Source organism: Rhinatrema bivittatum, chromosome 6 (assembly GCF_901001135.1).
Source record: "Rhinatrema bivittatum chromosome 6, aRhiBiv1.1, whole genome shotgun sequence".
In the NCBI taxonomy this organism is placed as follows: domain Eukaryota; kingdom Metazoa; phylum Chordata; class Amphibia; order Gymnophiona; family Rhinatrematidae; genus Rhinatrema; species Rhinatrema bivittatum.
Window position 1 is genome coordinate 220822631 of NC_042620.1, and position 15312 is coordinate 220837942.

At 46.5% G+C, this 15312-nt stretch overlaps 1 protein-coding gene across 1 annotated transcript in view; it reads right to left on the reverse strand.

Annotated features, from left to right (window-relative positions):
• Nucleotides 1–15312, reverse strand: part of POF1B (POF1B actin binding protein) — a 180029-nt gene that overhangs the window by 106502 nt on the left and 58215 nt on the right. Inside the window, exons 2-3 of the mRNA XM_029606586.1 lie at nt 9001–9054; nt 7425–7487 (exon numbers count right to left, since the gene is read on the reverse strand). Of these exons, the coding sequence (XP_029462446.1) occupies nt 7425–7487; nt 9001–9054 (117 nt within the window). The remainder of the gene's footprint in view (nt 1–7424; nt 7488–9000; nt 9055–15312) is intronic.

Sequence of the window (15312 nt, forward strand, 5' to 3'; positions counted from 1 at the left end):
AGTATGATGAAACCGTATTGGAAACCCTCCCTTAGCTTGGCAGCGTCTGTTCGTTTAGGGTATTATGCCAGCCATTTGGTGATAGCTGCCTTGCTGAATGCGCTATTGCTTTCCTTTTCTTCTAAAACCCCCCCCGCGGGTCCCGGGCCTCTCTTTGTACACTCACTTGCCAGGTGCAGTGTGGCGCACACGGAACAGATATGCTTGAATTTGCATTCTTGAAAGGTGCAGCCTGACTTGTTAAATCTCCAGCATACCTTATTGTTTCCATTTTCCCATTGATTACTCCCCGGTGCTGACTGCCCATTGCCTGCCCTCCCTGTTTTGTGTGTCACGCCTATTTCCATGGCCTTACTGGTCATCTGCCGCAACTATAAACCCACATCCTGTGTCCCCCATGACATGTTTCTGTTTTCCTCCATCTTGTCTCTAAACTTTTCATCATAGTTTAGCCAGCACCAGCCTTGATATTCTTTGTATGCCTCAAGTATCGTGTCTGCGTAGCTAAGCATGGAGGCGTACTGGGACGGGTCCTCCCTCCCTAGGACACTAATCATTCTTAAAAACGCTCTGGTCCAATTAATAATATTTTTTAGCACCTTCACTTCTCCCCCTTTTGCTCTTCCTTTTTTCCCTTTTTCTTTTTCTCTGCTGCACCTTTCCTGCCTTCTAATATTGAGAATATATCTATATACTCTCTCTTCCTTATTTTACTTCGCAATGCCCTAGGGATGCTCTCCCATAATTCGGCTAAGGAAGGCAGCGCTGCCATCACTGTCGCACTCCCTGCTACTTGCTCGGGCATCACAGAAGTCACTGTGGATGTCTCGTTCCCGTCAGAGTCCTCCTTTAATGAGCCAGCGGTAGATCCGCTTGCCTTTCTCTTCCTTTTAGTACCCTTGCCTTTTGATTCTCTGGCTGCTCTCCGCTCGCCTCCGCTTGTTCCAGCTGACGCCTCTCACCCGGCCGTTATTCCTGCTGAGCCTCCGGGTGTCCCCGCTTCGTTGGCCTCCTCGGAGCTTGCTTCACCTTCGCCGGTTTCTATCTCCTGCGCCGTTTGCACGCTGTCGCTCCCCTCCGCATCGACCCGTCTTCTGGGTTGTGGGCCCTTTCTGGTTTGCCTCTCCTCTAGCTGCGCCGGCTCGTTCTGTCTCTCCATTCCTGTGTCTCTGTCGCTCTGTGTAGCTTTACCTCCGGGCGCTGAAGTACACCACGGCGGTGGTACCTGCCATCATGGTGGGTACATTTGCTGATGGTAAGGCTGTGACAATGCTGCTTGCCATGGCGCAGCACCGTACTTGTTTCCTTCCTGCCCATCTTTCACGGTTGCATTCGTGGTTGCGCCCGGTGGTCCCGATCTAGGCATGGCCCCCGGTCCCATCATGGGCCAACCTCACTGCGGTGGACCGAATTGTCCCGCATCAGGCTGCGTTCCTGTTGTCCCATGCTCACTGCCTTGCTCCTTCGTACTGTCTTTGGCTGCCGTCGGCTACTGCCTGCGCTCCTTCCTTTCTGCGCCGGACGGCCGATCCTGCTCCCTTTTGGCTCCTGACCTCTGGTCTTTGTCTCCTTCTGGCCCTTCCTCCTCCCTGCCCTGGACTCGGGGATGGCTCCCCCCGCGCTCCTCGGGTTCTGCCCTCCCCTCTCCCGTGCTTTTCCTGCTCCTCCCCCAGCCATGATGAAAACGGGGTTTTTAATTTTTTTTTTTGTACTCACAGTTCGCAGATGTGGGGAGGGAGTGCTGCAAAGGCCTTGGGATCCTCTCCGACCTCTCTGGTTCTCCAATTAGGTCTCTGTCCTCTCCTTGCCTACCTTTGGTGTTGCCACAGGGCTCTGCTGTTAGCACGGGACTCCAACACGTGGCTGCTGAACTGCAGCCCCTCACAGCACAAAAAAGGCCGCCTGTGCCTTTCAATATCTTGTTCAGGTCTCTGGGTCCTCTCTTTTTAGGCTTGTGGCCTTGCCTGCCTGAATTTCTGCCGCCTTCTCCTGGCTCCGGCCATATTTTGGGCGGCCCAGGTCGAAAATTTGGGCCTCTGCCACGATCCCCCCCCAGACCGCAAGAGACAATGGCATCAACGCGAGCTCCGGCCGTGACAAAGAGGCCGGGCACAGCGCTCGCAGTCATTTTGGTGACCCCAGCCTCGCGATACCAGCAAGGCTGACGTCACCACGTGATGCTACGCAGCGCGCGTCATCCCCTCACCTCCCCCATACCGGGGAGGGCTCTGGAACACACCGCTGCGAGGCACTGAGGTAAGGCGGGGGGGGGCCTCCCCCTCTGGCAAGCGCCAGGTTAAGGGGGGGCCATCCCCGCATGCCGCGGGTTGACCCTCTTTTTATTTTTTTGATATCTTAGTGTTCACGGTGGATTGTAATGTGGCAGTGTCACTCCTAACAAGCTGGTGTTATTGGAATGAATGATGTTGAATATTATCGTTAATACTTTATAGGAGATTCTGGCTTATACTGGTAACCAATGCAGTGACATAAGCGAGGGTGTAATGTGATATTTCCCAGATTCTAGTCATAGTCTTGCTGCGGCATTTTGTAATAGCTGAAGTGGTTTTAAGTGGCTTGCTGGCAGTCCCAGTAATAAGAAGTTACAGTAGTCAAGATTAGGTTTGTAATACGTACGGAAATCCGCAAAATTTAATAATGGTTTCAAACTTTGCCGTATAAGCAACTTGGCAAATCTGGTCTTAATTTACCGATGTGCATTTTCATTGAGAAGTTCTCATCTATCTGTACACATAAATCCTGTACTTGATTTGAGGGATTCACTTGAGAGTTACCGAGGTCTAGGGCAGGTGGGTTTAACTATTGATGAGTTTCTACTCAGCCAGATGATGTTGGCCTTTTTTAGGGTTTAATGTCAGTTTAAGTTGCAATAGTTCTTGTTGTATTGCTTTCATATAGGTAGAGAGTATCAAAGCTGTATTTTCAAATGATCTAGAGAGTGGGATGTAAAACTGTATGTCAGCATAGAAGAAGAAAGTTATACTTAGATTCGTCAATAATTTACAGAGTGGGAGCATGCAAATAGGGACACCTGTATCACACTGGTATTTCTGAGCAACACAGCACAAGGCTTCTGTCAAAAGCTTTCATCCAGTCTCATTTGCAATTTTCCTGGTTGCATTTATAAATTAAATGAGGAAAATTCTACAACAAAGATTAAAAGTTAATTTAATTTTTGAAGGGATAACTCAATGTGATTATAGTTCCAGACAGGGCCTTCCTGTCTCTACAGCATTCTGCTGCCCAAGTACATGAGCTTTGATCAGAATCTGTAATGGCTCTGCCTTCTGATGTACCCCTTCCAATACATCCCAACCACTAGCGAGGAAGTCTTAACATTGCCTACATTACAGTAAGTGTTCATCCATCCAGACACCCATACAAAACCTAGAACGTAAAGGGAAAAGTTGTAACCCATCTTGCACAGCCTTCTAAGTTACCTCTCTAATCGATCCAATACTGAACTGAAGAATTTCAGAGAGATTTTTTATGATTAAAAATTCAGATTTAAATCTGTGGCTAGGAAGAGTGTACAAATCAGGAGTCATTCATCGAGTTCAGGCTGCACATCAAGGAAAATGAATCCCTTTACTGCTTTCCTACATATGGGATATGTTGGAAAGAATTATATTTAAGGGATCAATGTCTGTCAGTCTGTAGACAATTCCTTTCCAAAAGAAGGAAGACAATTCACCAAATTTGGCATGCAAGAAGAAAATGCGAATATTTCAGATGAGTTTGAAAGCCAGAAATAGGGTCAAAAACTTTCACAGAACTGAACCTCCAAAAAATAAATCCACACCATTCTCTATCAGGCTGATGCAATACCGTGCGCACATGTCCATAACACCTGATGCAACAAGGGGATCAGCGCGTTGCCTAGAGCGCTCATCCCATGTATATGCCATGTTCAGGGCCGGTGATAGCTTTTTTGCTACCCTGTGTGAAAAATTACTGTGATTTCCCCCCCCCACCCTGATTCATTCAGTCTGTCCTGGGCCCATCAAATAAAGCCCAACTCCGCCCTGCAATCTACATTTTTAAAAACTGACACGCCCCAAACCCCAGAACCCATGGATAGGGTAGGGTATACAAGGTACCCTAGGCAAACCTTACAGCCTTGCACACATGCAACCTCCCCCCGCACACACATGCCCACACCCTTTACAGACGATTCAGTTATGCATTTATAACATTTTACATGAAAAAGAACATTCAAAAGTACAGTCTTCTGAGGCAATAACTCTTACAACATGCATATTATATTTACATGCAACCCTGTGGTGCGAACCAGAAAACTCTGCAAAGAGAGACACTTGGAACTCCTATAGAATTAGACTTTTTGTAAGGCATGTGAGCTTGGCCCTCAGAAAGCCATAAATAAATAGAATTACCATTACAAGATAGTAAACCTCCCATACAAAAACAACCCTAACAATCTTTCTATGAAAAGGTAATGCCTCTCATATTACACCAGGCCCTAGAACACCAATAAAACTCTTGTTAGAAAACCAGGATGCTATAGAGCCCTACACAAAAATGACATGCCAGCAAAACACCTCATCTTGGTGGCAAATTCAGAAAACAGACAGACCCTTACCAAATACAGAATAAAGATCAGAAAGAACAAACAGAAATGTGCTGAGAAGAACTGAACTGGAACCCACAAGCAGCCAGCCTCTATATACAGAGCAATGGAAACACACATTACCATTCTTCATAAAACATTAAATAAAATCAAGAAATATAAATCATAAATGTAAAAATCAAAAAGAATAAATATTTCAAACCAGTTAATAGAATATCCAAAATTTCCCAACCACCAATATTTCAAAACATCTGATGAATAAAAAATCCAATTAAAAAATGTTCTATTCCCCCCCCCCCAAATAAAATGGAATTTTTCAAGAGAGTAGAATCAAATTACACCCAATAATTAGAATTAATAAGGATTAAAAATTCTTCTGCTCTCCCTACCTGAGATCTTCTCATTTCCAGTCACCCTGAGATTGTCATGGATTGGGGGAGGTAGGGCCGCACAAATTTTATCTTCTCTCGCATACACACGCACAATAACACATTTATTCTCTCACACACTCCCTCTCCCTCAGAGATACATTTGTGTGTGTGTGTGTGTGTGTGTGTGTGTGTGTGTGTATGCACGCCTGCGAGAGCCTGTGTGTGACATGGGCTCTCACAGGCACACAAAATACACTAACACACACACACATGCACACAAACACGCCTCCTGCTGTCTTCAGGCCATGGTGGGAAGAGCTCAACCGTGACCTATTGACCTTCCTGCTTCGCGGGGGGTAGGGGGAGAACGGAAGCTGTGCGCGGGTATGCGCACATAACAGAAGACCCGAGCCTATTACTTTCAGCTGCCAGCGGCTTCAGCATTTCTCTTTCTTTGGCCGCTGGTGGGTTGAATGCCGATGACAAGTAGCCTGTCTCCTTCAGCCACCGGTGGGTTAGGCTCCACCAGCAGCCCCGCAGCCTCTCTTGCTGCCACCGGCCCGCCACCCCCCCCCCCCCCCCGCCCCAGATGTGCCGCACCATGCAACTGCACAGTATGCACACCCAGTCGTGCCAGGTCTGGCCATGTTGATGAGGTTATTAGCTATTACCTCCCGAGTGTAAAAAAATAACTGGGCGCCCAACGTGCACAATTTCCCCTAGCACCTCCTTTTTAACACAGCGGCTCGCTTGCCTACTGCATAGTGCGCCCGGGAGAGGGGGATGGGCACACATTAGGAAAGCGAGTGCTCAATCATGGGTGCCCATTTTTCCTGCATGGATATTGCATAAGCTTGTAACTCCATTCCAAAAGCATCCCTACCACCATCCTTCTTGCTTGTTGCTAGAGCAATATAGGCAGAGAAAAACTTAACTAAAGAAGCTGGAGACAAATGGCATTTTCAAAGCCTCCTTCCCCCACGCTTCCAAAGTTATGCACACAGACACCCACCCACCTCCATAACCAACACACAAACCCTCACTCCACCCCACACACGTGCACTTTCCACATCTACACCTCCCAAGAAACAAATGGTTGGCATAGCTTCTCAATTCACTCCCTTCCCAAACCTAACAATACACATCCCCATCCCTGCCCCAATCACATCCCTTCAGTAACACACAGCCATATCCCCTCCAAGAAAAATCCCACAATTCCCCTTACAACACAACCCTGCCACATATCCTCCACACAGCTCTCTCATCTCCCCACTTACACGCTTCCACCTATACCTACAACCCCTACATACACACACAATACCCTACGCACAAGCACTCCCAACACCACATCCACTACCTACAAGAACACAGCCATACCCCTCAAAATACACCCCCTCTACAATCCCAGATACACAATCCCTGCCGCACACACAACCCCCCACCACCCAAAAACATACACCCCACATTTCACACAACACTATAGCACATCTCCAAACACATTCCAAGTTACCCATGCACACACACACACACACACAGAAGCCCCCAAAACACCCACAGCCTCCGCTTCCCACAAACACACCCACCACAACCTCCCTCTCCCCCTGCACACCCTTTCTACAAATCTAATGTTGGAAGTCATTCCTAAAACCATGCCTCTGCATGTGTTTCTTGTTTTCCACATATACAAAAGGTCAGGAATTAAATTTCAAATCACAAGAAAAAGAACATACATAAGCTAGTTTGGATCTTAGAAAAAAAAACTGCAGAAGCTAAAGAGATCTGCTATCAGTTTCCCCTTATCTTAAATCAAACAATCCATAACTAAAAGCTGCCAAGCAAGTGTACAACAATAAAATATAACCCACAGTAATTTTTTTTTACCTAGAAATTTCTCTCTCTTTTTTAGAGCTTGCAGCTCAGTGAAACACCGGTCTGGGAACCTTCATTCCCAACTAAGCAGGGGTTTTTCCTCCTATTTTATATCTCCCTCCCAACTTACTTTTTAGTCTAATCATTGCGGCAATAGTCCTTGATTAGGGGTCACATACCAGGGGCTTGGTTCCAGAACCCCGATACCATGGGCCCTAAATCTGCTCACTCGGTGTCACCACTGCACAATCCTAGCCCTGGCCAAGCTAGAAAATGGAAGACCTGATCTGTAAATTGAATCCAGTACAATGCACCGCCCTTGAGCCATCGGGTTAGTCTCCCACAGTATCTCTGCCCCTTAACACCTTTTATGCATTTTTGAAAATTTTCTTTCCAGAAACCATTCCTTCTTTCCACTCCCTTTCTATGCGAGTGCTGGGTTTCTATTCATCTCTGGGAAGGTTAACAAATCACTGCCGCTCCATACTTAATTACAATTCTATTACTTAAAGGCACCAGACACCCAGGTGTATTTAATAACAGACAAGAATATAAAAACAATGTGAATTGCCTACCTGGTCAGTATTTTGAACTATGTACCTCCTAATAGTGCCCTGCTGGTATGGAGGCTGCAATTCCTGTGGGGAAACACAGAGTTTCATTTTTTTCATATCGATAAGGATTTTCACTGTCATTCATCTGCTGATGTCCTATTCTTCATGATACTAGTTTGGATATAAATTATTAATGCACATAACAGACAATCAGAATATCCTTGTAGTTTTTGGAGGGAATCCTGAGTTAATTCTGGAGGTGGATGTGAAAGCAGTCTGGTCTTGATGGACCCTTGGTCTGACCCAGTATGGCATATATTATGTTCTTATGCTGTCTGAATCCAAATTTGTTGTTGGATCCAGATTGTGACTGGAACCAGTTAGTGGGCAGACAGACTATCCAGATGTTTACTGGAACATAGCGGCTATCTTTAAGCTTTTGAAAAAAAGCAAACAATTGGTACCCATTCTCCTAGAAGGGCGAACCTTTATTGCTACCAATCTGCAAAACAACTAGCTGAGGACTTCATGAGTAGAATCCTGATATGGGATGGGACCAAATCCTCTGTAACCATGGTTCCCTAGGAAAAAGAGGAAAATCCCAGAATCCTGTGGGGTTGTCTCAGCTTTGATTGGATTGCACACCAGTGGAGAGCTATTATTCAACCATGGGCTAGCTATAGTGATGATATAGAAGCATTTAATAGTGCCATTTTTAAATAAAAAATGTTACATCTTTTGTATCTGACGTAAGCTGGAGCCAAATCGTTGGCATTTTTTGTTATTGCTCCATTGAATTTGTAAATGTAATTTCTGCTCTGTTGTAATGGTTATGTTGCAGAAATTGAATTATTTCATTTGCTTGTTTGTACATTACCTCAAAATCAAGTGTGCTGAGAAGCTGCCACTTGAGCAGAAATCAAGTTGATTACTCAAAGATCCCTACTGAAGGCCCTATGTCAAAGTCTTTGTGGAAAACAAAAATTTGTGTCAGGCCTTGAACCATTCTGGGAGAAACACAGCAACATAACTGTTGTACATAAAGATGTGAAAAAAACTCCCGATTCCTCACACCAGTGGTATACATCAGTCCGGGAGTCGGGTTATATTCCTGGGTTATATTACCTTCTCAGCTGTTGGAAAAAAGTCAAAATAGGAAAGTTCCTACACAGAAATACAGCTTTCATTAATCTATCCAAGGTCAGCATAACTCTGTTTAACAAATTAAGACTCCAGGAATTTGGAACAACTATGGGCTATGAGCTTTTTTCCCCCACAGTTATAGAATGAGAGAAGCGCCTTAGTGAATTAGGCCCCAGTACTGGGAGCCGAGTACTGTTTTGTGGCATCTGCTAGGTGGCTGAAGGGTACTGCCGGACGTAATTGCAAAAATACATGTATTCTGGTATTTTAAATGCTTCAGATTGCTATGGCACTTGTATGGTGTGTAATATTTTCCCCACATATAGGGCATGACAACAGAATGGTATAACTTTCAGCCTGAGATGGGAAAGGAGAAAAGAAGTGACAGAGCGTAAGCGCTTAGCAATAGAAGAATAGAAAGACCAAAATGCATTTTATTTTATTACGAACATACCTGAACTGGATTCTGGACAATGTATGTCCTTACAGTGCCTTGTTGGTAGGGATCCTGTGAAAACAGTAACATTTCAAACATTATAGTAATTTAAAGATACAAGACTGACAAGAAATATTCCATATATTCTACAAGCATGTTTTCAGAACCTAAAATTCCCAAAATGATTCAGTACTGTTGAACATATATTTGATCATGTATTAAGGAAACAAGCAAATCTATACATAAAAAAAAGAGAGATTCAATTTAAAAATGTAGCTTCTATTCTCAAAGTATTCTATGTAATAAAGACTATGAATATGCTAAAACTCCTGAAACCGAAACATTACAAAAATGTTGTCGTCATACAAAACACATTTATCACAAAACAAAATTTACACAACACGTTGAGGGAGAGCACTGTTATCTATCACGTTACTATATTATTTAAGGCTTCTCAAACCTTTACCTATAATTAATACATGTAAAATGAATCCTCCCATGAAAGTTAGATTAACCTTAATCTACAGAAAATCCTTGGTAATTCCCTAGACTAAACCTGATGTTTTAGCACTCCTGAGTAAACCCGGCTCTTAGCGCTAAACTTTTTCATTTGGATGGGGCTACTTCTAACGTCTTGTGATGTCAAGGTATCAGGTCAATACAGTAAAGTGCGGCCGCGGTTACCCCGCTCCTAACCCGCTTTCTACTCACTTTCCGGCCGCGTTAGCCCTTCCTGCGATACACAATCCCCTTTAACCGATTCTTACTGCCTCTTTAAATCACCGGGTAACCCCTTCCGCCCGCGGCATGTATATTAGATGTAAACGATCGAATTAGCTATTCCCTCCCATACAGTAACGCGCGCCCCGACTATCGCTTTTTTACCCTGCCGTTTTGCCACGCGTTTAACCTGCTAATTTACCGCCTACCCCTACCCCTGCGTTAGAGGCAGGGGGTAAGGGTAGACGGCAAACTTTCCCCCAAAAGGAAACCTAAAAACCTAAAATCCCCTCCTCCCGAAGCGACTCGACATTTACTTTTTGTTGCTTTCTTACTTTTTGTTGCTTTCAGCCCCTTCCCTGCCGTCCTCCGGAGGGGGCAGCCGGCAGCGAAAGCGGCTCGCAGCGGTCCCCCCCGCGCAGGTCCCGGTTCTCCTGGCTCGGCCCTCATCTGCTTAAGGAAGTCAGGTAAGAGCCCACTGTTCTGTGCCCTCTCCAGTCACGGAGCGAGCGGAGCGAAGCGTACTTTCATTGGCCTGAGCGCCCATCAATTTGGGTGCTCCAGCCAATGAAAGCACAGACGGGCGCGCGTGACGTCTATGTGCGCCCTTCACGTCACGCGCGCCCGTCTACGTGCTTTCATTGGCTGGAGCGCCCAAATTGACGGGCGCTCAGGCCAATGAAAGTACGCTTCGCTCCGCTCGCTCCGTGACTGGAGAGGGCACAGAACAGTGGGCTCTTACCTGACTTCCTTAAGCAGATGAGGGCCGAGCCAGGAGAACCGGGACCTGCGCGGGGGGGACCGCTGCGAGCCGCTTTCGCCGCCAGCTGCCCCCTCCGGAGGACGGCAGATAAGGTTGAAAGGGCTGAAAAGCAACAAAAGGTAAGTTGGCACATGTCGAGCCGCTTCGGGAGGAGAGGATTTTAGGTTTTCATGGGTTAAAGTTGGGATCCACTTCCTGGTGCCTGTCATTTGAAATGACAGGTACCAGCGCACCCAGGATACTGTATGGGCGCTGTATTAAGCGCCTATGCAGTAAAATGGGTTGCGCGGGCCTAACGCTTCACAGACGCTTCTTGGACGTGGCTTGCATTTGCAAGCTATTTAAATACAGTATCGAGCGGTAGGTGAGCAGGACTGTGTGTGCGGCAAACGCAGGTGCGCCCGGCACCAACGCAGCTCTTCCTACCGCTCCTTACTGTATCGGCCCGAAAGTTAGAAGTCTGCATTTAATTGACAAAGAAGGAAGGGCTAATTTTGTAGCAAACACCTACACTGCTCAACTCAAAAATACACTTATACACAAAAACCCCCCCAAAAAACCAAAAACTCTTCTTTGCAAGCATCTAAATCTAAGAGTTGTTTCTACAAATACAAATATAATGGCCTTCCTAACTGAAGACATGCAGAATGTGAATGCATGTGCATCAAGGAATTGAATGTTTGCAAGCAAAAGCACTACTACGGTGAGACACTGAGCACCATCAAGAGATGATCTTAGTATTCTCTTCTCCAGCTCAGGGGCTGATACAATAAGGTGCATCCAGCCTAGCGCACAGGCTTATGTGAGGTTGGACGCATGTTTTGGACGTGCTAGACTAGCATTTGATGTAATAAGGAGATTAGCGCATCCAAAACAAACGCATAAACAATAGTGCTCATCAGATGTAAATTCCATGTAGATGAAGATATTAGCTATTACCCTCCAAAAGAGAAAATTGCTGGGTGCCCAATGCACACTTTTTAACATGGCAAATTTAACTCCAGCCCCGGAGCTGGCATTAAGTAAATCCGCAAGTCAAGAACTCATGAGAAATTTAAAAATACTGTCCTCAGTAGTTTCTCCTACTTCAGTATCTACTGCTTGGTGTTTAAAAATAAGAGGTATAATGTAATGGCTTAACATAAAAAAAAAAAAAAAGTTCTGACGCACATTTTACACACAAAATATGCACACAATATAGCAAGAAGCAAAACTGGCCTGAAGTGGGATGAAACAGACGCGCCCGTTGCAATTCTGGGCACCTGATGCATGTCAACGCTAGGGATGCACAATTTTTCTCTAGCGTGTCCTTTTTAATACAGCACCTCATTTCATACTGCATTGGGCGCCCACGGGATGTGGCTGTGCGCATTAGGAAAATGGGTGCTTAATACAAGCACCTGTTTGAACACGCATCTTATTGCATCAGCCCCTCAGTCTCATAAGTATTACTGGAGAAATTACTTACCTGATAATTTAGTTTTCCTTAGTGTAGACAGATAGGACCAGTGGGTTATGCTTCCCTGCCATCAGATGGGGATGGAGCAAGCTAACGTCACAGTATATATACTCCTGCAGTGACCCCAGCCTGTCACTATTCTCTCCAAAAGCAACTGTAGACAGACTAGCAAAACACTTTCAGCCCGATACAGTAAAGTCCATGGGAGAGCGGACGAACGCCCGCTCTCCCGGCGCACGCACCGGCCCTTGGCCGGTGCGAGCGATTCAGTATTCAAATGAGCTGACGCGGTGCAAACGAGGGAAAGGAGGCGCTAGGGACACTAGCGCGTCCCTAGCGCCTCCTTTTGGCCTGGAACGGTGGCTGTCAGCGGGTTTGACAGCCGACGCTCAATTTTGCCGGCGTCGGTTCTCGAGCCCGCTGACAGCCACGGGCTCGGAAACCGGACGCCGGCAAAATTGAGCGTCCGGTTTTCGGCCCGACAGCCGCGGGCCGAATTCAAAAATTTTTTTTTTTTTTACTTTTTTTTTTACTTTTGGGGACCTCCGACTTAATATCGCTATGATATTAAGTCGGAGGGTGCACAGAAAAGCAGTTTTTACTGCTTTTCTGTGCACTTCCCTGGCGCCGGAAGAAATTAGCGCCGACCTTTGGGCGGCGCTAATTTCTTAGAGTAAAATGTGCGGCTTGGCTGCACATTTTACTTACTGGATCGCTCGGGCATACCTAACAGGGCCATCAACATGCATTTGCATGTTGATGGCGCTATTAGGTGCCGCGGGTGGGCCACGTGTTTTCCTCCCCTTACTGAATAAGGGGTAAGGGAAAACACGCGTCCAGAGCAGGGTGACAGTGCGCTCTGACGGAGCACACTTTACTGTATCGACCTGTTTATTAGAAACAGGCAACCATAACTGTACACAACCAACAAGAAACACTGAACTCACATAAGAATCTAGGCATCACAATCTTGGGACTGAATGAACATTTACCAGTAATCCCTTGCGAGCCGGAGCCCAACAGGAGGACTACTGACACACCCATGCGGCAGCCAAAAGGTGGGAAGTCGAGACCATCTATCTACACTAAGGAAAACAAAATTATCAGGTAAGTAATTTCTCCATTTCCTAGCATATAGACAGATGGACTCAGGGCCAGTGGTATTTACTATAGCTACTCTCCAACAGGGTGGGAGGCTGCCTGCAGTCCAGTCAACATCACACATGTAAAGGCTACGTCCTCCCGGGCCTGCACATCCAGATAAAATCTGGAAAAAAGTATGTAAGGAGGACCACGTCACAACTCTGAAGATACTGAGAGCAGACTACAATCTAACCTCTGCCCATGACACTGCCTGAGCCCTAGTGGAATGAGCCTGAACTTGCATAGGCTACCGCTTTTCAGCATCCGCATAAGTGACCGTGACCACATCCTTAATCCAGCAAGCTATTGTAGCTTGCGAAGCTGAAGCGCCCTGCTTACTTCCATGATGGAGGCCAAACAGGTGATCAGTCTTCTGGAAAGATTCAGAAACCTCCAGATACCATAACAAGTCTCTTGACATCCAAGGGGTGCAGGAGGCGTCCCTGACTTTATCCAGGGACAGCAAGGAAATGGACAGATTCAAATGAAATTTGAGACCACCTTGGGCAAGAAGGCTGGAACATTATGCAGCTGTAATGCCCCTGGAGTCACCCAAAGGAACAGCTCCTGGCAAGACAAGACCCGCAGCTCAGAAATTAGACATGCACAAAATATCGCCACTAGGAACACTGTCTTTAAGGTCAAAAACTGGAAGGAAAGGCTATGCAGTGGTCGGAACATAGGGCCTGCCAAAAATTCCAGCACCAAGTTAAGATACCACAATGGAACTAGTAACCTCAAAGGAGGCCTAAGATGCTTCACTCCCTTCAAAAAAAACAGACCACATCAGAATGAGACGACAAAGAAACACCATTCACCAGGCCTCTAAAACAGGCAAAAGCCGCAACCTGTACCTTCAAGGAATTAAGGGACAATCCTTTATGCAACCCATCCTGAAAAAATTCCAGAACATGTGGGATCTTAACTGAACGAGGAATAACACCCTTCTCCTCACACCAGGCCTCAAAAACTCTCCAAACACGCACATAAGCCAAGGAATTGCAGCACTTGCGAGTGCGGAGCAAAGGGGCAATCACCGCAGAGGAATAACCACGCTTTAACAGGCGAGCCCTCTCAAGGGGCAAACCGTAAGACCGAATTGAGTTGGATCCTCGTGAAGAACCGGTTCCTGATGAAGCAGATCCATGTGTAATGGAAGACTAAGAGGGGCTTCCACCAGGAGACGTTGCAAATCCGCATACAACAGATGCCTGGGCCAATCCGGCGCTACCAGAAGTACTAGCCCCCTGTGGCCTTCGATCTTGCGAATTATCCTGCCCAGCAAGGGCCACGGAGGAAAGGCATAAAGCAATCTGTCTTCCGGCCAGACCTGTACAAGAACGTTTATTCGCAGGGACCACAGATCTCTACTGCAGAATCGAGGAACCTTCGCATTTTGAGAAGTCATCAGCAGGTCTAGGAACGGAAGGCCTCAGCGATCCATAATCAGCCGAAACGCCTTGGCTAACAACACCCATTCTCCCAGCAGACTCTCCCTGCTGAGAAAGTCCGCTCTTACTTTGTTTTTTCCTGCAACATGAGAGGCAGAGATCATCTGTAGATGTTCTTTCACCCATTCCATCAGCTAGTCTATTTCCTGCGACATTTGCTGGCTCTTGGTTCCTCCCTGGCAATTGATATAGGCCACAGTCGCCGCGTTGTCCAAAATCACGCGAACCGCTCGATTCCGCAGCCTGTGGTTGAACTGCAAAGCATGCCAGCTGTACCACCTGAGCCTCCAGGCGGTTAAAGTTCCAGTGGGACTCTTCGGCATTCCAGCACCCCTGGGCCGTTAACTCAACAGTGAGCCCCCAATTGTGGAGACTCGCATCTGACGTGAGTGCCAACCAGGCCGGAGAGGACAAGGGAACTCCTTTTCTCAGATGATCCTTCTGCAACCACCACTGGAGGTAGGAGCTGATTTCCATCAGCAAGCAGAGCCGAACTGCATAATCCTGAGACTGCGGGCCCCAATGAGATACCAGAGAGTGCCACCCTTGCCTATGGTACTTCTAATGAGGCTGTCAGAGTACCTGTTGGAAGGATCATACCGCTGGGCGTATGGTGTTCATCAACTGATGCATTTGAGACATCAATCTCTGGATCTGAACTTCCGGTAGGAAGACTCTGTCCTGCCCCATGTCAAACCAGACCCCCAGATATTCCAACAACTGGAATGGTTGAAGATTGCTCTTGGTCAGGTTCACCACCCAACTGAGCTCCTGCAATAAGGAGATCACCTTGT